The sequence below is a fragment of the Diorhabda carinulata genome, chromosome 7 (assembly GCF_026250575.1).
Source record: "Diorhabda carinulata isolate Delta chromosome 7, icDioCari1.1, whole genome shotgun sequence".
Taxonomy (NCBI): domain Eukaryota; kingdom Metazoa; phylum Arthropoda; class Insecta; order Coleoptera; family Chrysomelidae; genus Diorhabda; species Diorhabda carinulata.
This window is the reverse complement of record NC_079466.1, coordinates 1,973,690-1,998,545: the sequence shown is the minus strand read 5'-3', so window position 1 is coordinate 1,998,545 and position 24,856 is coordinate 1,973,690. Positions and strand designations below refer to the sequence as shown.

Below are 24,856 nucleotides of genomic sequence, written 5' to 3'. Positions count from 1 at the left end.
GGGCGCAACATTGGTCAGAAGACTGGATTTAAGTTCAGGTAAATCATGAACCACCTCCAGCTTGTCATTGGGCCAAAAACTTGGGTCCTTAGCTAGCCAAGTAGGGCCGCGCCACCACAAATCAGAGTTTAAAATTTGACTAGGATATATTCCCCTTGAAGCAATATCTGCTGGATTATCGTGGGTGGGGATGTGCCTCCAATCGGCGTGTTTAGTGAGAGACTGAATTTCTGCCACTCTATGGGCCGTGAATGTTTTTAGCAGATTCGGGCTTGTGCGTACCCAAGCTAGAGTTATAGTTGAGTCCGACCAAAGTGTGAAAGATTTGAATTGAATTTTCAAAGCAGTTTTAGCTTTATCTGTTAGGCGGGCTAGAAGCAATGCTGCGCATAATTCCAACCGCGGGATTGGTATTGTTTTTATAGGTGCCACCTTTGCTTTGGCGCATAACAGGGATACATGAACCTTTTGATCGGAATCAATACTTCTCAAATAAACACAGGCTCCGTAAGCCTTTTCCGAAGCGTCAGCGAAACCATGCAGTTGTAATTCAACAGCATTCTTGCAAATAGCTTGTCTGTTTAACTCAAGATCGTTCAAAATAAGAAGCTCCTTCTCCAACCTTACCCAATTTTCAGATATAGCTTTTGGAATAGCGTCATCCCAAGCTAATTTATTTTCCCATAATTTTTGCATTATCATTTTTGCGATAATAGTACATGGGCTTAGTAAACCAAGGATGTCGAATATTTTTGATATAGTAGATAAAATTGTGCGTTTTGTGACCTTTGTACCTATAGGATTGGTATGAATTTTATATTGAAGCTTATCGTTATTGCAAACCCATATCAAGCCTAATGTTTTTGTTTTGCCATCATGCGCAAATTCTAGTATATCGGATTTTAAATCATTTGAACTTATATTTTTGAGCGCGTTGGTGTCGTTAGAGCACCATTTTCGGAGTGCGAAACATCCCGATTTAAGAGTGTCACTTATCGCTTTACATATGTATTGCGCATGCTCAAGTGTAGGTGCACCTGTTAACAGGTCATCTACATAAAAGTCGTGCTTAATGATTTCGGCTATTTCCGAGTTCATTTCTTGAATATCCTCAGCGAGTTTAGCTAAACAGCGTATTGCAAGATAACTGGCAGAGGCTTGCCCGTATGTAACGGTATTTAGCTGGTAGACTTCCAGGTTATCACTCGGATTTTCGCGCCATACAATTTTTTGCAAATGCCTTTGCTCGGGCGTTATTGAAATTTGCCGGTACATTTTAACTATGTCTGCCGAAACTACATAGTTATATTTCCTAAACCTTAAGACTATTGATAGTAAATCGTCTTGTAAAACGGGTCCAATGACTTGAATATTGTTGAAGGATAGACCGTTGCTAGAGGGCGCTGATGCATCGAAAACTACCCGTAGTTTTGTGGTCAAACTCTCTTCTCTCAAAACTCCGTGATGCGGCATGAAATATTCGAAGCTTGAATCATTGCCGTTACAAATTGTCATATGGCCTAGCTCTTTATACTCGTTCATAAATTGTATATATCTGCTGTGCAGCATTGGATCTCTCCTGAATTTTCGTTCTAATGCATAGAAACGTTTTTCGGCTTGAGCTTTTGACTCACCTAAACTAGAAGGTTGTTGCTTCAAAGGTATAGTGACTGTAAAACGTCCGTTCGCGTCTCTGGTAGTAGTTTTGATGAAATTGTCCTCGCAAAATTGTTCATCTGGAGAAAGTTGTCGCGTGCTAGATATTTCCTCGATTTCCCAAAATTTGGCTATTGAATTTAATAATTCCTGGTTTATACTTAAATTACAAGAAGCCTTTTCAACGTTGTTAGTACTTATTTGCCCAGATACAACCCAACCTAGCACTGTATCAATTAATAGCGGCATATTTTTTCCTAACGAAATTTTGTTATTGCTTAAAATTGTCCAAAATAGGTCCGCGCCAATGAGCATGTCTACTGGTCCGGGAATGTTGAATTGTGGATCAGCTAGCTTTAGATCACCTGGAATCGCCCAAGATTGCGTGTTGATTCGACAACACGGCATCACACTTGTAATCTCTTTTAGAATATAACAATTGCCATGCGCTTTAAAATTGGTATGTATAGATTTAAATGAAACCTTACACCTTTTACTGACCTTGGAAATATTGTTTGAAATTCCGAAAATTGAAAGATCTGTTTTATGTGTCGCAATATTCAAACGCTTTTGCAAATCCTCCGTTATGAAGGAAGTTTGAGAACCACAATCTAATAACGCTCTTGCTTTGTGAAAATTATTGAAATTGTCTGAAATGAGTAAACAGGCGGTAGATAATAGCACCTGCCCCGCCGCTGGTACCACTACGCCACTGCTTAGTGCTGCGGAACTTGAGCTCGCGTTGTCCGCTATCTCGAGTTTTTCATGCAAAATTGTATTGTGCCAAGCTTTACACACTTTGCAAGGCCCTAATTTACACTGTTTGACAGAGTGACCCGAACGCAAACAGTTATGGCAAAGATTTGATTTTTTGACAAAATCTTTTTTTTGTGTTATTGTTAATCCGAGAAACTCTGCACAACGATATATTGAATGCTCTTTCTTGCAATAGGAGCATGTATATGTACTTGAGGTCAATGACCTTACTCTACTTTGTTTATTGAATTTATTTTCCTCATTACTAAATTTTGAATCTGATTTATTTAAACTGAGACTGTTCTTTGATTCTAACATATTAAGAAAATTGGAACGTTTTTGTAAAAATTGTAGGAATTTATCTAACTTTGGCAATTCTTCCTGATCTCTATTTTCCCTTTCCCATTCAAGGTTTGAGCTAGTATCTAATTTATTAGTAATCCAAAAAATTAGTAGAGGATCCCAATTAGTTATATTTTGCCCCAATTGTTCAATAGATCCCAAATGTTTGTGAATATCGTCAGCTAAATTTTGTAGTTTTTCAGCTGTCGGTTTTTGTATATTTTCTAATGAAAAAATAGCTCTAATATGTTCATATATTAATTTTTTAGTATTGTCAAATCTTTTTGAAATTGTGGCCCATGCCACTTCATAATTGTCGGCCGTATATTTGATTTTGGAAATGGACGCCGCTGCTGTTCCTCCTAGTGCACTTCGCAAGTAATAAAATTTTTGAATATTATCTAATTTTTTACTATCATGAATAAGGCATTTATATGTGTCCCTGAATTCTAACCAATCTTCAAAGTTTCCACTGAATTTAGGAAGTGATATATCCGGAAGCTTTATACCCTCGTTTTTACAACAAGCTTTGTCTGAAATCACGCTAAGATTTGTATCATTATCGTGATTATTGTAGCTTTGTAAAATGTTTTTAGCAACAGCGATTGCATCATAATATGAATTTTCAAATCTCTCTCGTTCGATTAATTGCTCATCTAAATTTATATCGTCCTGTAACTCTATTTCTAATTGATATGATTTGAATTCGTCAAGATAATTTTCGGCATCACGTAACCTATCTTTTAATTTTGTAACTTCTGTTTGGCTTAAATTAGATATAGTTGCAAATTCATTTACCGCTTTTGTGAAAATAGTTAACTGAGCTTTAATTACACCTCTTTTCTTTATTAGTTTGCCAAGTTCTGCCATTTTATATTGTCAAATTGTTCAAGCACAAACAGAGAAGCTTTGAAATCGCAAATGGAAAGAAAAATTCGGAAATAAATAATTTGGAACAAACTCACTCTGATTTCGGTCGAACTGCCTGATTCTTGCAATTGAACTAGTCGGCCAGTTGAGTTGATGTCTGGTCGCCGTGATATTGTATCGACTACTTGTTTGGTCGATCACTTTGCACTCGTTGATAGTTGCTTGCAGCACGTGGTAAATTGTTTTTGGGTTATAGTTGTTAATAATATATTGTTTATTGCGAATTTTCACTGGTTTTGTTTATAATCCGCTCGTAAGGACCATTTTTTGTATTATAGTTATTATTAACACGTTCACATTAACATTTATTTGTAAGAAAATTTTTTACATAGCTTTAACAACAGAACTTATTATATATCTCATTTCTTCCATTCGCTCAGTAGTCGGTTGGTCGGACAGCGTTGCCAGTTTTCATGAGTTTTGAATTAATTCTGGCGTGAACACGAATCAGAAAACACTGTAGTCATAACATCACTGGCCGAAAAAACGATTTTCACTTTCATTCAACTACATGTTTCAACTATAATTTTCATGTGTTATGACATATCATCAGAAAAGTCTAAGCATTTGAATTTGAATCAATCCGAGACAATGAATCAGCATTAAGCAATCGTGCAAATGTAACTTTATATGCATAATATTGCAAACATGTTTGGTTGGAATATTTAATTAATTATTCATCTTAACTTAACAACTACTAACTTCTAGTAACTAAGATGGAATTTCTGGAACTGTAGATGAGTTCTTGCATGTGCTCCAACATCCGTGAAAATATCAAAAAAACGATAACAAATAATTCCACAGGACCAATTGTGTTTCCACGTACAAACTTAACAAATATAATCACCAGTAAAAATATTGAATTGCAATTGTATTTCTTAGAATGTTTACAATGATAATCTCTTGCAAATGGAGACATTGAGATATTATCACCAAATTGCGTATTGAACAAGAGTCACGTCTGTAGTTGAATAGTCGTCCAGGATACGTGCTTGCTCAAAATGGTGATGAAGCAATTTCCAGAGTTACTTCAACTGAGAAAGAAGAAACGATAACCATTACAGTTGTAATGAAAGTACTTTTTAACCACAGGCTTGTATCGTTCAAAACAAAACCTTAAATCCCGAATTTGAAGATGGGATGCTCCCAGTATCAAAATTGTTCTTGTTCAAAAATATATCATACATATCAATTCAAGGATATTCTCAGAGTGGTTTAGCACACTTTGTTTCAAGAAAACCAACTGGAAAATTTGTCCTACTGTTAGATGGCCACTCTTCTCATTGTAATTCTCGTGGAAATGTTTGAATGTGCTAATCAGAATAAACCTTTTTTCCATTTTCTCCAACCTTTAGATCGTTCGGTATTCAAATAATCAAAAATGCACTTCTAAGAACAGTCTAGACTTTGGTTAAACCAAAATCCAGGACCTCGTATAACGAGATTCCCTTTCGGAGCTTTACCAAACAAGGTTTGGGAAAAAGCAGTGTTGGCTGAAAATGCTATTGCCGGCTTTAGAAAATCGGGAGTATGTCCTTTCAATCCAGAAGGGCCACACTACACCTTTATGTAATAATCAGTATGTGTATTGTCTGATACTCTAAGCACGCAAGTGATTCCTGATACTATATCCATAGAGGAGAATGCAGAAGTATCTGTTTCAGATTGTTTGAATGAACTAAGAAGAGATTCAAGTTATCGTCTTGAAATCTCATTGAAATCTGCAACTGTATCCAATTTTCAAAGCAAAAGACCCTCAATTAATTTCATCCAATATGATCTGGATAACACTCTATCTCAAATTTTACAGAAGTAAGTCTTATTTCACGGAAACTAATTGAAACTCGTAAACGAGCTAAGCAAATTGGAACAACACTTACTTCAGAAGAACGCCAGAAAAAGTGGTGCAGAAAAAATTGTGGAAAAACGAAATCAAGAAAGAGGGAAAAGAAATTGTATTAAAAAAGTGAAGCTATTCGAAGACTACTAAATAGAAGGGACGATATTCCAAGAACGTTAGAATAAGAATAGCAAAAAGAAGAATAAGAATAAAAAAAGTTAAATGAAAACAACAACTTGGTACATGGACAACCGATAAACACAAGGAACGAAATGATCGATAGAATAAACTTGTATTTAGATTTTTAGATCGTTATAAGTACATGAAAAGGAAATCGTTCACCAGAAAGAGACTCTCTGAAGAAAATGTAATTATTTATTGAAAATATCTAGGTCATTAAAGGTCATCAAACATTTCTTGGAGAACTTGAAAAAATAAGGAAAAACTTGAATGAGATTAATAATTGAAATATAAAAATAACATTTGTATGGCCACCACGTTGCCCTGAAATAAATACAATCGATTCATTTTGGGGGGGGGATATCTTAAAAGCTGGGTAAGCACCGGTAAACACAAGGAACGAAATAATCGATATAATAAACTTCCGTTGTGACGCTTTAAAGCATAATCTTGGAATGCTCTTCAAAGTTCAAGGAAATATCCTTCGTAGACTCCGAAAGTGTGTAGAAGTGCAAGATGCCCACTGCGAATATGTATATGTATATGCACTTCAATTAAAAATGTTTGTTCGTATTTTAATACCTCCTTGTACAGGTTGTCTCTGTTAAAGTTACAGATTGTTAACCATTGGGTATGAGCGGCTTCTAGCTTTCAGATAGTAGTGTAGAATCCATTGAAAATTCATTAAATTCGAATATAAAATTTAGAAAATATAAATAAATATAAAGTTCTGATCTCGCAACTTTAAAGACCTATAACTCAGAAACTGTGGGTCGTATGAGAAAATTTTCTCATGTCAGCATTATTTTCACGTCATCTAAACACTCCCAAATTTCTTTCCATCAGTTCCCGAAACACCCTGTAGAAGTAAAATGTATTTATCAAATCAGGATTAAAAAAATATACCGTTCACGCAAATGTATACTACTCCTTTTAGCAATGTAACGTTTCTTTCTTGTGTATTCAAAATTGATCTTTATTTATGGAATGCTGAGATATAATTTTATTAAAATTACATCGAATTCTCTATTTTTCTCTATTTAATCTTCGCAATCACAACCGAATCTAATATTGATTGACCGCAGCTTGTTGAATCAGAAAAACTACGATCGCGGCTTAAAGCTTTAATAGCTCTATGGTCACGTTAGGTATACGTTGAATTAAGGACGCCACCTGAAAATCGATGAATTATGCAAATATTCAGAGTTCTCGAAAGCAAACAATGAAATGAATAATTCAGTTCCTGTTAAAAGAAAGTCGTGGAAAAGGCTAAGCAATCATATTGTATATACAATCGATTTTAGTAAGTTTCGATTAATATGTACGTAGAACTATATTGACTGTTTGTATTACTGTTACATTTGTTGTCACCACCACTTAAGAACGTCGGATATGAAAAATCTGACGAAAATGTTTGAGATTCTAACAGGATAATTGCTTTGACTATAGATAAAATTATTTAAAATGATTGGATAGATTATTGTACTGTCCAATCACAAATCTGATTATGAACTTTAAAATGGTGATAAGTGAATGTAAAGTCTTGTAAATGCTTGATCTGGGTCTTGCATATTTGGTGTTGGTTATGCAAGGTTCAGTCTTGGTATTGGTGTTGTTCTTTTGGTAGGCAGTTTTTTGTAGAAAATAAGGAAGTGAATAATTTTTTTCAAGTGTGACGATCGCGCCATGAGGCCTTGCATTTAAAAATACTTGATACAGGTATCCATACATCCATTTCCCCGAACAAACTTCCTCAATAAAACGATAATCTGTCCACTGACTGACCCATAACTGACCCAGGAAATACCAAGTAACCTTCTTATAATAGCATACCATTGAACTAATCTTATACCTGATACATTTTAAAAAAAAAAACGAGAACGTTGCCATATACGTGAACCCCTATTTTGGGGGAGAAATACGGAATGGTTCAAAAGAACTATGTATATAATGGAAATAGATGACTGGTTTTTTTGTCGATTCGGGAACTTTTCAGACTACCCTCTTATATCAACATCAATCACTTGATTAGTGCACTTTCCTACTGACTAGGTTTGTACTATTATAATGATAAATATACTTCACCAAATGTACATAATTATTTCAATTACTGCCAATAACAGTAAACCGTCCACTCTTTACTGTCTTCATTTCTTCTGCCACAAGAGTCATATCTATCCTAATATTGTATACACTCAACATACTTTGCAATTTCGAATGGATTATCCACATAATCGACGTCTGTATCTGTTAACTTCTGCCTTCTCACCTATTGTTACTATATTAACTGCTTCATTGTATGAGTAACGAGCGAAACATAAAACATAATTTTTAATTGTAATTCCAGTTTCGTTTTTTGGATAACACCCTAGAATCAAGACCAAATAAAAATTGCGAAATAACGCAAGACCGCAAAGCTTTTGCAAGCGCAATCTTGGTCTTGCTTGAATCTTGCAATACTAGGTCTTGGTCTTAGTCTTGCAAACCTAAATCTGGTCTTGGTCATGCTTTTTTGGCAAAACAAAGACCAAAACTGCCCGCTCATCGCGACTCTAGAATAGAACTGTAAAGTTATAGCTGAACCTAAAAACAAGTCAGATGGAAAACTTAAGAATGATTATTTGAAAATTAAACTATTTTATATACAGCTATTATAGCCTAAAATGGTTAAAAAAGATAGTTTTGCCTCCTATACTTTGGCTACCAAGATCATTTTGGTAGTGTGTCCTTTAGCTCAGATCAATTATACAATTATAGGCGAAATTATCATTATTCTGCTTGTATTTAGATGCCTTACCAAAAATCTTCGTATCAGTCTAAAGTTGTTTGGTTATTTGATAAAAACTGCATGTCTACCAAGTCAGTGATAGTCATTTATTTGCCATATTACTAGACTGCCCACTTAAGTTCATAAACATAAATTCGATAACGTGGACTGTTTATCAGTGAGCTATCTCTCTGGGGACTATGCGGCTTACCGATTCTGCTTGTAAGAATGGTGAATGAAGCACTGTAAGCACTGTAGACTTTGTCGATGGACAGCCTAACACTCGAGGAGGTGCTCGAATGTTTCCTTCGGTTACTTAGCTAAATGATAAGAGCTATTGGGAGATTCTCCATTTAGTAGGGTTTCGTCGATTGTTTCAGACCTGGAATCTCCTTCCGTGTTCTAGGTTTTCTCTTGTTTTTCATTTTTTTAAAATCATCGTTTTTTGGAAAACCTATAAACGCTTTCGTCGCAACTTACCGATTTGACGCCAAATTTCAGGTATCGGGTTGCCTCTATAGTTTTCGATCTTGCATAATTTAGAAGACATAGTATTGATGAGCATGTTAATAGGTATCTGGTAGTCATTTAGAACGCTTAGTTGCGTAGTTAGGGCGCCGTGCAACATGTTCAGTTCCTTGTATTCTTTTATTGTCCCTTCATTTACTTTACTTTCTACGAAGGCCTTGTAAAAGGGGACAATTCAAGATAACCTGTAGAACTACCATAAAAGCTCCATCTTAGGATAGTTTTCACAACGGATTTGTACGCACAGTTTATCATTTTGAATGTCAGACGCCATGTTCCTCCAACCATTCTACAGCAGTTGTATAAAGCATCTTGTTCCTTATGCAGTTGCTGACTCGAGGCCAGTCTCTGGACAAAATTCACCATGAAATATTTAGTATCTGACTTGAGGGCTTCAACTTCGTTCATTCTATGGGGTTTTGGAGAAAGGGTGGTTTTTGAGGTAATCAGTGATTAAATCTTAATAGTTTATGCTTCTTCTCACTTTAAGCTTTTAAAGTAATGTCTGAGTTACTGTTAAATAAACACACAATTTTGTGCTTTATTTCTTAAAGATTGCACTAATGAGCATTTATTTATCAAGTTATTATATTCTAGACATAACGTAGCTCTCAATCCTATCTAGTATATTCCGTTGATTAACTTCGTGAATTATTTAGTTTGATGCTGTGTGACAAGTTGTTCATGAATACAAATCGGATTTCCTCGAGACCGTGAAGTGTTAACGGCAGTGTTTCCCAACCTTTTTTTATGTTAAGCCCAACCCAAACTGTCCTAAAATTTTTATCCTCCCCTATGTAACATATACACAATTTTCAATATTAAAAAATTGAATTGTTCAATTGAGAAACTTAGACAATATGTTTCAGGAATAAATAACTAGGAAATTGTCAATGAAGCACAGTAAGTCAATTTTCAAAATATATAATGAAAAACTGTCATGTTGTATTTCAATTTGGTTACCTTCAGTCTCAAGTCTCTCCGTTTTGTTATAGCCAGACGATGTCTTTTCCTAGTCAATCATTCACTAGATCGACATACAAATTAATATGAAGATAAAACGATAACATAATAATAGTTTCATTTGGGTAGTTTTTCTTGATACTCAGACTCAGATGCAAAGAACTGCATTTTTTGGCGAGATTTTAAAGCGCCCGGGAGTCCACGCGAAAAATGTCATCTGCAGCAGGACGTTGACTTGACGACGCTAAAAACGAAGTTTAAATTTTGGTCTCGTCAAACGAATTTCTAAAATTTATTAGCCGCAATTTATTGAGAATTTTCTTTTGTCTCTGAGTTTTGGCACCGAAATCTAGCATTGCATTTAATTGGCCCGTGCATGACGGTTTTGGATCGAGTAAAAAATTAACATCATTTTCAAAAGTAGATATGTTGGACAATAGAAATCACCGAAAATTATATTTTGAATAGTGATGTTCAGATATCAATCGCGCCTTAGAAACACCACATTATATTTAGAAATCTCAATAACAAGATATAAGGCATTGAACTCAAATACCGTTGCAACTCTCTGAAGCACTACCCTTATTCTACACAGTTTTCAAGATACTCGTATCTAAAAACTTCTTCAAATGTTAATATTTCCATAACAAATCAGAACAAGTTCGTTTTTGTGTTATCAAATGAATTTCTGTTGGATAATAAGTAACTTAATTACCAGTGCCACGCTGGTAAGTGTAAACGAAACTACTACGAGGGTTGTTGCTTATGATTCGAGACAAATAAAAACAAATATTTATAATTCAATATGGCTTTATTGTTTTTCAAAATATTCTCCATTGGAATCAAAAACTTTTGCAAGCGTTTCAACCAATTGTCGAAGCATTTTTGCAATGGGATTAAGATACCTCCAAAACAAGTGATTTGAGCACATCAATCGCTTCTTCATGTGTAGGAAAACATGGTTTTTCCATTTTACTTTTGAGCTGCGGAATTGGCTGCCAAACAAGGACCGTGCGACGGATGATTCAGTAATTCGATGTTTTTACTGTTCAAAAACGTTGTTGTTTAAACTGATGTACGAGACCTCGCAATCTCGTGGTGGAGAATGATAGGTTTTCCACTTCTCTTGAACAAATGCTGGTGTTTCAATCAAAATTAACCGTTCTAAGTTGTTATAATGGAACGGTAGCGACATATGCTATTATTCTGGAAAAATAAGTAACCTTTTGCTTCGAAGTGCTTAGTGCGCGAACATTTTTTGTTGGTTATGGATCATTTTGAAACATCCATACAATCAAATGTTTTTATGTTTAGTACTCACATGCATAGGTCAATAATTCATCGACTGTCACGATCTTATAGACCTCATTAGAAGCACTGAGATTGAATTTTTTCAGCACCAATTGACTCGAGCTTTTTTAGCGATTATCAAATTATGCCTTATATAACGCAAAACACATTTTTTTGACTACTGGATGTTCATGCCAATATCAGTTTACGCAGAGTATCGATGTTTTCCGGCACAAGAGCCGATTTTGGACGACCTTCATAAAATGCATCCCTTGGCGAAGTGCGACTATGATTGAATACGGAAAACCCCCGCAATAAGGTGGCTCGAAATAATGCTTCATCACCAAAAGTCGAAGTGGGTTGATCGGCGCAGTGCTGTTGATTTAAACCAACTCAGGTCATAGAAAATCATCGCACGAAAATGTATCAAATATCTGTAAACAACTCAAATAGCACTCGTTCGACCACATGTTTTCCATTAAAAATGTCAAAATTTATAATGGAATTGTCAGATTTGACATATTCACATCATTTTTTCCATTTCTCAAAACTTGTATAATCTTTTTGTAGTAGCATTTCTGTTTTACGATACTAACAATGTCAAAAAATTTTAAATACAAGCTTTGAAATATGTAGCAGTTGTGTGATAATTATTTTCTTGTTTCAGAGGATAATAATAAAAAATTTGGAGACAAATGTAGGGACACTAAAGAGTGTGCTTTCGAAGGAGCCGTATGTGATGACATTACCTTTAAATGTCTTTGTAGACCAGATTTGCCAGTAACCAATCACATCGATAAATGTGGAACACGTGAGTCTCATAGTTTTTAATTCAAAATTCTCGAAAATAAATATTATTTTGATGTCATACTAGTATGTTATTGTGGTTTTATACCTTAGATATCATCTACAAAAAGTACACATTGCCGGCGTGGGCATTAAGACGCAATAAACAGTTCAATTAATTTATTCTCCATTGAGAATATAAAGAAATAAAAATTTACGTTCATATATCATTTGATTGTACTCAAGTAGAATTTATAACTTTGGAAGGCTCTGTTGATAACTAAATTTCCTGCAGTAAAAGATCTATTCAATGTCTGGGTCTTTAATTTGTTTGAGGAAATGCGAGATCCAGATGATACTCCTATCAACATCATTGAACCCTCATTTTTGAAGATATTCTTCAGCAGCTGTGGTACTTTTCGATCTACCATAGAGCTTCAAAGTAGTCATACTTGCTTCAGCTTCTGCTAAAAGTGTTGTCATGTTCGACGTGAACAATAATAACCAGTTTACTTTCCAAGTTTTATCCAAAGTCAAATATTTTCCATTAATACGGATAATTGACTTTGACTTGAATTCCGTCTTCATGATAAATGATTACAGCTCGTTATTCAGTTTTGCTTTCTAAACTGATCCAACTTCTACATGTACGACTAGCATCTTCACAAGTTCTTTTCGTCTAAATACAAAATAAACGAACTATTAAGCTTTCTAATACTGAATTTTTTGGTTGGTAGTCTTTCGACCGTTATTTTAAATATCATGTCGAGGTATTTTTAATTCGGCGTCAACGGTACGGTTACTTTTGCCTAGACTATGAAAATTTGCGATTAATGTACGAGTTTCAATCAATGGTTTTACGCATTTGAAAGTCTGAATTTGTGATAATTTCACAAAAAGATGTCTTGTGTCTAACAGGGTTAGCTGGGACTAAACTACAAACATAAACACCGAAGATGTAATTCACAATTAAAGAATAATAAACAAATCAGCCCATCCCGTACTAACGCACACTATTATTTTTTTGTTCAACCTTCGCTTGACAATATAAAAGAGAAATTTGTATTATTTCGAGATTTATTCAATGGATTATCGGGTGCTTATAAACTTTTGTCCGGTAGTGTAAATAACTATTGAAATTTTCAGAGAATTATAAACAATTCGTTTAGACTATTGACTATTGATGTCATAGAAGCTATGCAGGTCATTTGAATATGTTAAATAATAATTATCATGGTTTATTAACATTTGTATCTGCTAATTATTCCACTGCATGTCTATTTAATAGCCTATATTGTTCTATCGCTTTAGTTCGATTCATTATAATCTTCTGGTATAAAATTCAATCGATTAAAGGACGAAACTAGCAGTAAATTTGAGAGGTAAAACCAACCGAGAATATTGTGTTAGTTAATTTGCAGGCTTGCCATTTACCGTAGTATTTGTTTCAAAACGGAATGAGTTATGACCTAGTTAGATTCCGGTTTTACTTCATTCCCCGGCTACATTTTGTGTCAGATAACTTGAAAAAATTATGATATTTCGAATTCACAATTCCATAGTTTTTTTTTTTTTAATTAATTAGAGATCTCAATGCGGCCATACATGAAAAATGTATGAAAATGTGCGCTTATACCTTCCTTTTATTTGACTTCGCTGAACCGAAATTTACAGCAGGTGAAATTCGTTTTTTATAGACTTAGAAGGAAATTAGTAAATTATAGTAATACGTGCTTCTGTAATTTTTTTTGAATATTATGCTGTCATTCGAATAATTAGAATATTTGTGAATGTAATTATCTACAGAAATCAGTTAAGCTGTATATAAATCTACAGATTTATTATAGTCATTTCTGAAACTATTACAAAAAGATATCACATGGAAGGAAACAAAATCAAAAGACTTAAAGAAAAGTCTAAACGTCAAAATTTACTGACCTTTTGATTTTATGTTTATGTTCCTAAATGTTCTTGATTTTAGGTCTCTTCGGTTTCAATAATTATAAATAGTTTTTTGAATAATTTTTAAAAGATTGATAAAAAATTTAGTTTTCGACTAATTTTATCTCTTTACCAATATCTCGATGAAAGTCGAGAACGGCTGGACCGATTTAGCTAATGTTGCTCTTGGATTATTTGTGGTCCAGAGAAAGTTTAAAAGATGAGTAAATATGAAAATGCTCGAAATTAACTAAAAACAACAATTTTGTTTTTCCTTGATGTTTTGTCACAAATTGAATTTCTGAACGCAACCAAAATATTTGATATTTAACAAACAACTAATATGTCGATCCATCCTCTATGTCGATCGGTAGCTCATGCAAAGAATGCATACTTCTATGCATTGTGAGTGACAATTATCGTTACAGAGGATGTCTTGATCCCGCGTATACCGATTATTCCATCGGATTTACCATTTGATTTTAAATGTTCACAATTTCAAATACGTCTGACCTTTGCGATGACCATAAATAAATCGCAAGGCCAGTAGTTGAATCAACTTGGATTTCCCTGTTTCGCACCCACAAAAAATATAGTTTTTCAGAAGGCTTTAAATTGATTAACAACCTGTATCGTAACTGTTTGTGTTTGTCAATATCAAATTGAAACCTTATAAATAGCATTTCAGGAAAACGTTGTTTTTTTAAGTAAGCAACATCATGTATAATTAATCGAAAACATCAATAAAACTTCATTCATACCGAGCATTTTTTTATTTGTTTTAATAAAAAAGGATTTTTTTGTTTCAATTTTATTTTATACAAAACCTCAGGTCTTTTATTTATCGATTGAAGAAGTACGAAGTCTGCCGGGTCAGCTAGTTTTCTCATATAATTGTTGCATTGCTACATTTTGACTTCTCTACTATTCAAAGTTTACATTGGCTTTGGCAACTATGACATGATCTATTACACTGATAATCTTCCACCCCGTGCATAACGGACTCAATCCTCAGTTACAAGCAATCAGCGTCATAATAGTCTATTATATGATAGACTATTCTTCAGATAGTTTTGCATCAAATGATTATTCACTGTATTTTTATCAATGACAATTTTCTAATTTGCTAAACAAATGTAAATTTATGTATAAGAACCAAATGGATTGGATTGGATTCAAGTTCTAATTGTTCTAATTGCCTGCACTGGCATGGAGTTTCACCTTTATTAGTTGAGCTTTGTTTGAATTGTTTCAACAGTAAAACACAAATACTAATCAAGCTAAAGTATCGAAGTTTCTAACACAATAGCTAATTTCTTCCACTCTAATTACCGAACATCGTTGACATGTCCAAAATAACGTTCACCTTTCTGTAGCACATTAACTTGGACTCGCATTACCGGTTCATTGATTATTATCCGGAAGTACCAGGAAATTAGTTGATGATTACACTACCCAAGAGTAGCGGACTTGCGGAGGTGTTATTAAGCCGGCAAAATGAACACGTCTTAATTTTAATATAGGTCACATCCGTACACGAACTAATGAACGAACTAATATACCTAATCTTTGATGAAGGGCGAGTTTAGTAAATATTCATGGCAATGGAAGGAATTAAACTTCTAGGCGGTATTGAAACTATGGGAGGTAACATGGAAAATCAAATGCTTGTGTAGATATATAAGAAATTATAAATGCTGAAAAAAAGAAACGAATTATTGTGCTATTGGGAAATAAAAAGTTCTCTTTAAAACCCGTACTTTATAAAAAGATCAAACATTATTGGAAATGAGACCCATTTAGCCAGTCGTATGGAGACAATTATTCGTCCATGATTCTTAAGTAAATCGAAATAAGTGTTTGTAAATGTTTATCGTTTCTAGTCTAACCTATTTCTGAAAAATAAGGCGATTGATAGAAACTGGAAATTGCGCATCTTTGCATTTCCAGACGCAAAAGGTCTTTTTTCTTGGACAAATCCTCGCTAAAGTAAGCAAATAAACAGTAACAATATTCGTCATTATTTCACTTCTTTAATGGTAATTAATGTGAATTATACCTCATATATATACCCCAAGATTAATTCCATCTCGTTCTCCTTTGTCATTGTTTTGACTGGTGTTTACTCTTTGTGAATCAAAATTCGTTCACGGTTAACGAACGTCCTGAAAACTCAGCTATATTGCGACTGAGTAATGCCAAACACTCTTGCAAAGTTCTTACATGATTACGTTTGTGGTCTACCGTAAACAAACACGGAAAGCCACTGAATTATTCATTTAAAGTTAAAACACTACGTGACATGAGATATTGAAAGCTTCCAGAATCTCTTGCATTTGTAATCTTTCATAGGCCAACACCAATTGATGGGTGTTTTTCATGTTTTGAGTGTAGAGTGGTATCTAGAAATTTCAGTACCTTCCTACTATTGAAATTAACGAATTTCTAAAGTATTCACCATGTTTAGCCTTTGTTCGAGTAATTTCTACACAAAAAAAATAAACATACACATCTCAAAGATCTGTTATCAATGGCTGAAAAAAATATACAAAATGACCAGGTTATTCAACTTGCCAGTAGCCATTTAACTGATGTCTATTGATAGGACCTTAGAGTTAAAATTCGGAAAATTAAAAAGTCTCAGGCGAGTCCGAATAGGTCGACAACTACTTGTTGAATGTATTTAAGATATACGACGTGTTGGCGATTTGATAGATAAGTTAAGTTGTGTTGAAACAACTGCAAATCTAATCTCAATTGGACTCTTAGAAAAACATTCGTATATATTTTCAATAAATTTTATTTTGGAAATGTATTTTATCAACAAACTGGGATATTCATATGTTATATAAGATATAAGAAATTATAAACAATTCTTTTGCTCATTTTTTAAATTAAGAGATAATATTTAAATGTATATAGGACTTATTTTCAAAAGTTGAATGCTTCACGAGTATATGAAACTTTTACCCAAAGTGGTGATTATAAAAGTTACATTTGAATGTACTCATGTCATAAAAACAGGATATTTCAATTTACCTGGGAAAGTAATCCCATTGCTCGTTAGTTTCTTTCATGAATGGTCGTCACGACATTTTTAAAAAAATAAACATTCAACCATCTCATTTTCTGGATGTTCATTTGAAAATATTGCAGTATCAAAAAGAAACGACGTTTTGAAAAAAAATCGTCTACTCATTAAACATTTCTATAATATAAATTTGCTACATTAAAATAGTCTCACTGCTTTTATTTTATTATAAATATATGTACTAACTCTAATATATTCCGAGCTTTCGAATACTTATGTATGCATTGTCATAAATTAAAATTCAAAAGTTTTATACTAGTTCATAATTTCGGAAAGTGCTCTTCCCATCACCAGAAAAACTACAATATAGAAAGAAAACCAAGAGCTAGACTCAATTATTGTGATCCAAAACATATATAACACGTATGGATTCTAAAATGAATCAGAATTCATTACAACATGAATAAAGATTCGTTTCTAAAGCTAATCTAATTCCGTTTGAGTAATACATATTTTTGTTCTAATACTAAGTTTTATAAACAATCTTTTGTTACACGATCGAGTGCTTCTTTGTCATCTATTTTAGCAGCGTACGTGATGTACGATGTGTTAGACATCGACAATTGCGTACCATTTCTAGACACGAGATTCATTCGCACATTGGATCATGATAGACTCCATCATGATAGACTGGTAAAGAAAACTGTGTAGCTCACAAAGATACCCGAATTACAATTCATAGCATAATCATGCTCGAAAGTGAATTTGGTAAAACAAATGAAAAATAGAGTATTGAAAACTTCCAATACCATTTTTCACAATAAAAACTTAAATATCCTTCTGAATCGTTTCTTAGATAAATCTTTTATTAAATTTTTTCACTCTGTTGTTTGACCCATCACCATCATACAAGAACAAAATCCTGTTAACCTCAACCCCACTCTATTTTTAGTTTAGATTAGTTCTAGGCTCAACAAGTTTCTAAATTATAATAATAAATACAAGATTCCAAATAAAACAGTCAAATCTATTTTTTCCAAAAAAAAAGATAACTTCTCCTTTTGTACAACTGATCATCAGATGAATTTTAATTATATTAACAACTGAAAAACACGACACAAGAAGAACCTTCCTAGAAATGGCCTAAATCTCTCAACTTAACAACTGTACTAACAAAAAAAATTAACATTAATCATCTCAGTGAAATTTACTTTTTCCTTCTTTCTCGACATTCACTTAGTTTGAACTATTATAATACAACATTATTATACTCAACTTAACTGTCAAAATTAAGTTGAACTAATTGAATTAAAGATTTTTCAAATTCATTTTAGAATCCATATGGTTTATATATGTTATAAATCACAATAATTGAGTCTAACTCATGATTTTCATTCTATATTGTAGTTCCCCAAATAATGGGAAGAACACTCCCCGAAAGCTTGGAGTGTCAAGATACGAAGGACCACCTGCAATTAAGGGGATTCTCATTGTACCATCCAGTGAGGATTTTCTTAGTCCCCGACGCTAACAATGACTGTTCCCATATGCACTGAGATTAAAGGTCTATTCATCACTAAAGATGACGCGATCCTCATTGTCATGGAGCGTTAGCGAAGTTGGCAGGTGAACCATTGTCTGTGAGCTTTGGAGTCTGTTGAAACTGCAAAAGGACGTAGCTAAGAGTGCCTTCATAAAACTCTTCAAATACTCTCCTTGCTAATTTACGAATAGTATATTGATTTTTTTGAGCTACGCATAAGCGACATTCGTACATCCACGAATGTTATCATCAAATGAATTATCCCCACTAAGATTAAAATGCTGCAACATTGTATAGCTGATAGAAATTATTCTTATTTGCAAAGGTAGAGCCGAAGAAACTCTCTGCAGTACACAAAGGATATCAAAAAATTTCTTGAAATTATCTTTGTATCTATTCATTATAATTTTAACTTATATCCAAAGCTAATAACAAAAAGAGTGAACTATTTGTGATTTGGCAAAAAAAACTAGTTCGCTACAGAATTAATCCTTGGAGTTGCATTGAAAAATAACAATCTTCGTACCTAGTATCTATTATAAAAGATTCTACGAAGCTCGAAGTGGAAATATGCCCTTGGGAGTTCAAGATAGAGTTCAAATTGAACGCGAAATTTCACTTTGCGCTTCGAAATTTATATTTTCCGCTGTTTGCTGGAATGTTTATTCAAATTAAGTACGACAAGATTTTTATTTATCAATATTTATCACGAATCAACTTTGAAAGTGGAAAGATTATATTATTCTGATGAGTTCACACAGATTTTCTACATTTCGGGGTTTTCCATAAAGATATAACAGAATTTATCGTTATTTCCTACCATAGTATTATTCATTCATTTTACCATGTATGTTATTTTTCCATCTTTCTATTTTACCTCCATTAATTTCATTACCTCTAAGTCATTCAACAAACATCTTATTTCTCGAAACTGCAATTGTTTCTCTGTGCCTTTAAAATTGTTAAGTTGGAGGCAAAGCCTTGAAATCTATGTAAGTTTATAGAGCAGCTGCAAGAGAGCGACTGTCAGCTATTCGGGATAACGCTCTACCACAGAGAGATCTCAATAAATGATTCATTTTGTGGTAGGAATACGAACCCTTACGGGGCGAAATGTAGGGGGTCAAAAATTTTAAATCAAAATCAAAAATTTGCCATAAATCAAGAAAGCCTTAAATTTTTTTTAAATTTGTTGACCAATATGCTCCTTAATAAAGTAAAATTTTGACATGAACAAACTTTGGAAAAATATAACCAGTGGCGCGCTGTCACCGTTAGTTGTCACTTTTATCCCCCTATTTTTACGCCACTGCAGCAAATTCTTTTTTCAATTTTATTTCAAATTATCTGATTATTTTTAGTTGAAAAACTAATAACCTTTTATGAAGCTAAAATGAACGGTGTTCTAGAAATTTGCCTTGTCTGCAAGCACGTAGGTAATTTATAAATTAATTAATAAAAATAAAAATAAAAATAGCCTAAATTAAATTTAAAAAAACTGGATTACAACAATAACAAAATTGACAAAGTCTCAATAGTTGTTCAAACTGTTGGCTGCTTACTTCAATATACTTATTATTGGGGTGGGCAAAATAATCGATTAATCGAAAAATAATCGTTTAATCAGGTGATCGGTTAATCGATATATATTTTTAAAAATAATCGGTAATCAATCAATTATTTTTTGAATAATTATTTCAACATAATTCAATATCAGAATCTTACTTCCAAATATCTTCTGTAAGTTCATTATTTGGTTTGTTTTTATGTGGGAATCAAACCACAATCGTACTTTTGAAGCTTTATTCAAGTCTCGTCGATATACAACACATATTTTGGAAAATTTCGATTTTCACGACACTTTTGTAAATACCAGTTTTAAAATTTCATACGCACCTGAAAATCTCTAGGTTCTAATGCTTGAATGCTCTCTGTCGGTCGAATATAGAAACACGCATACGTGCCCATAAGTTTAAGTCAAAATCTACTAGGTTTCTTCTTATAGGATCATAATAAATATTTATGTACCATTTTTAACAACAAATAGTAGTATTGTCTGGTGTTAACTTCAGAAGTACGTTAACCAATTTTCCAAAATTAGTTTGTTGGTAATCGTCTGAATGTTTTCCTTCTTGAAAACCTATTATGTTGTCATGGGATATATCATATTTCAAGCTAATTTCATTCGAGCCAATAATATAGTCTTGTTCTTTTTCTTTCATTATTTCAGCCCGAGATTTCAGCAAACGAAAAATGAATTAATTAAAACCGGGATTTATTTCCCATTTTCTTGTAAAACTGTTAAAAGAGTGTTTTGATGGTAACCTGTATATTATGGAAATTTGCTTGTACGCCTTAAGTCCCAGAAAATAAGTAAATTTAATCACACACTTTTAATTTATATCTTAATTGTTCACGAGATATATTGGCATATATATGACGGTTTAAAAATCGCAAGGCCTGTTTCCAACGTTGGATATTTATTAGCATAGTTAATTATTTTTTCTTTACATCGAAACAAATTTCACAACTGTCTGTGTCCTGTTGGAGGTTTACTATACTATCTTAAACTTTATTATGTTGTTCAAGAAGAATTCTACATCCGAGCACCCACGCTTGGAGATTAACAATACTAATGACTAAAACTTCATTTTTGAAATTAAATCGACTTAAAAACTGGAATAATTAATATAGAAATCCAAAAAACGCGCTTCCATAGCATTTGGAACTTAAAACTGAACTGAAACTGAAAAATTTAAAAAAATATGCTTTTAAATCACATCAAACTAAAAAGTTGAAAATATTACTAGTATGTTTGTGAATACGTGGGGCGTTTTGTCCCATAATTATTGTTTTAAGCTTATTTAAAAAAATATAATTTTCAACTTTTTAATTCGATGTGCTTAAGAAGAGAGTTTAGTAGTTTTTTTAAACAATATCTATTTTGTTCTTTCTCAAAGCAAAAGTAGCTCTAGATAATAGATATGAGCAGGGTTTTCACTCTAGTGATTGATAATTGGAAGAGTGATAAAACGAAAATTAGTTATTCTCAAAGTAAGATATTTCCAAGAGTGTATTAAAAAAGGATCAGAGAAAATTAAGTCATAAATAAACTAAATAATTCCACATCGGATTACTGTTTCACAATGACAGCAGTAAAAGAGAATAGAATGACAAAAGAAAATGAACAAACTCCACCAATTTATACTTAAGAATATCAACATTATAATCATTCTTATTTTCTCTATCAATAAAATATCTCTAATTCAAAAGTAAATTCAAATTATATGGTCTTATTCGGAATATTATATTGTAATTTTGTTACAGCTGCACGTGTAAACGAAAGTTGTTTTTTCAACGAACAATGTGAAACCACCAACTTCCAAACAGAATGCAAAGAGGGAGTATGTACCTGTCGCTACGACAAACTGGCTGTAATGAAGCCAGATGGAAAAATCGAATGCGAAGGTAAAATCCCGTACTTTCGATGTTCATTTCCGCATATTGTCAGTTCTACCATTAGTTACTGTAATCATTAATCTGCTTTCATAATATTCTCATTATTAATTAAAGATAAAGGTATTTATTTACCATTGTTCTAGATAATAAACTCTTCCAGGCATAAAAGTTAACCACGAAAATATTAATGGTGAGCGGAGGATTCGTGTAAAAAAAAATAATTAGAATTAATAATCTCAATCATCAGTAAGAAAGATTAAATTTTCAAATATTTTATTTTCAGCAAGTTGTATTATAGAGAAATACAACTCATTCAATGAGTAAAGGGACATTATTCATGCTAATTAAACATTTGTTACTGAATAAAGCACAAAGAAGTAGATTGACTACTTTTTTCTGGATATTATGCTATGAAATATTTTGTTAAGAAGCTTCTGCCAACGTTTTAGCAATGCTTCTTTATGATATCAGCCTTAATTAAAAAAAGCCGTTTCTTGTAAAATCTATTCTGTAATTCATTTTTGAAATGCAAACAAAATTAAAGTGAAATTTATATGAAAATATTCGAGATTTACTTGACAAAACGCTATGAGTGATTCAATGATTAGAAGATAGATCAGACGGTTCAATGAAGGACGTGATGCACTATGTAGTCGCCCGTCTTCGTTACTGATGAACTGGTTCACGCTTTTGAAGATAAGCTTAAGCAAAACCAAAATTCTTATTGAACAACACAACCAATGACGGATGTCTAGTGCACATCAGTTTTTGACAGGCTAGAAAAGACGTTGATGATTTTCTTTCTTGGATAGTCACGGAGGATGAAACTTGGGTACACCTCAAAAACTCAGCAGCAATCAATGGAATGGACGTACACTTCGTCCCCAGCTCAAAAAGTCTTGTGCACTATTTGTAGGAACAAAAAAGGCATTTTGCTGACTTATTTCTTACCGTGAGCAATGTACATGTTTACTTTGAGACCATTAAGAAATTGCACCGCGGAGTCTGATTTGTAGATTGGCTCGATAGATGGAAAAAGAGATACGGAATTCGGCAACTTAATGTCTGTTGTAGGAAGCTGTCAGCAAACTATGAAGCTGTTCATTCGTTTAGAGATACACTGCATACGTTGTTAGACAAACAAAATTGTAATGAAATTGGTTTAAATTACAAATTGTTGCCGGCGAAAACACTAGCGTCAAAGGCTGAAGCGGCAGCGCCTGGTTACAAATGGTAGCGAAGAAAGAGAGATAATTCTTGCATGCAGTAATGCTACGGCAAATATGAAAATGAAACACTGGCTATGATAGGCAAATCGAAAAATCCTAGAGCGTTTAAGAATGATTCCAAAAATGCTTTGTCAGTATAATATTATAATCAAAAAATGCTTGGACGAGCTCAGACATTTTCAAAGAATGTTTTTTTTTTCAAGAATTTGTACCTCAAACCGAACAGTTTTTGAAATCCAGAAACTTGCCAAAGAAAGCAATATTGCTTCTTGATAATGTTACATGGCATTCTTATGAAAAACTTGAAGATGAGGATATAAATGTTATGTTTTTGCCCCCAAATTTAACTTCCTGATGATGGCCTATGTATCAGGAAACATTAGAGACAATGAAGAGGATTTATGGAAGGAAACTGCTTTCTTCTTCAAATAAAGCGACGGACCAGGGAGAAAAAATGCTAAACAAATTGCGTCATCTTAATTTAAAAGACGTTGCTTAATACGTGGCTCAGTCATGGCAGACACCATTTCTAAATCTTGGAAAGTTTTGCTATAATAACATCAAGAATCTTCAGATGGAACTTTACAGAAGGGGATTAAATCCATCAACACCAGTCTAATTCTATTGTTAAAAGTGCCGAGTTGCGTGAACGCAACAAAAGAAGCTGTGAATGAGTGGTTGGCCCAAGATGAAAGTTTCACACAAAGCTCTAGAAATATCGTTAAAGTATGCAGAGCAGCTGGAGTAAACATCAACGGAGCTTTTACCTCTGAGGAGATTGCGAGATTTGGCGGCCAGAAAACGACAAAAAGCGGGCAAACTAAGAATATAACGAACTTTTTTACCAAATCCTCTGTTTGGCTCCACGGCATTGTACAGCAGAGTATCTATAGTATCTACATATTGTAAAATATATGTTATTACTTTTCTGTTAGATTTTTTAGTTTGTTTAATTCTATCATGTTTTAATTCAGTTTTGTATTTGGAAAGTATTTAATGTTTAAATAAAATTAACCGATTTTCAACGTCAATTTCATCATTTTCAGTGTTACCAAACCTGGTCGGGTAATTGAGACTCTATTGTGTTTTTATTGAAAAATACTCATTTGTGGAAATATAAGTTTTCAGAAGCATATTTGGCACACTAATTTTGATTAATTTTATATATCGTTTCAGTGGTGCAAACAAAATACTCTCCAGAAAAATATATCGACCCTGCGATGATCGGAATTTTAGTTGCTATGTTTCTTATGTTCATCACGATCTGTGTGGTTCTAAGATTATTTAGCAAGTGAGTATTTTTTTAAATCATTTATTATACTGTCATTCAAAGTATTAAATTTTCGGTAAAATAAATGGCGATTTTTTGGGTCACTACCCTCCCTCTATGTTAACGACAGCAATAAATCAAAATTGTTATCAACGCATACTGAAAAAAGAAATACGAAAAGATTATTTTTTGATTTCTCTTCGATTTTCCTTTATATTACCATCTTAGATTACTTCTATTGTCATCAGTTGATTGCTTTTAATCATCTTTGTTTATTAGAATATAGCTAATCTATTTAATCAATCATTTAAATAATGGCAGACATCGAACTACGTCCCTTCTTCA

At 33.2% G+C, this 24,856-nt stretch overlaps 1 protein-coding gene across 2 annotated transcripts in view; it reads left to right on the top strand.

The window, feature by feature from the left end:
• Nucleotides 1-24,856, top strand: part of LOC130896227 (uncharacterized) — an 87,454-nt gene that overhangs the window by 48,080 nt on the left and 14,518 nt on the right. For both annotated transcript variants that reach the window (XM_057804174.1, XM_057804173.1), the window contains exons 2-4: nt 11,920-12,063; nt 21,881-22,021; nt 24,418-24,532. In XM_057804174.1, the coding sequence (XP_057660157.1) occupies nt 11,920-12,063; nt 21,881-22,021; nt 24,418-24,532 (400 nt within the window). The remainder of the gene's footprint in view (nt 1-11,919; nt 12,064-21,880; nt 22,022-24,417; nt 24,533-24,856) is intronic.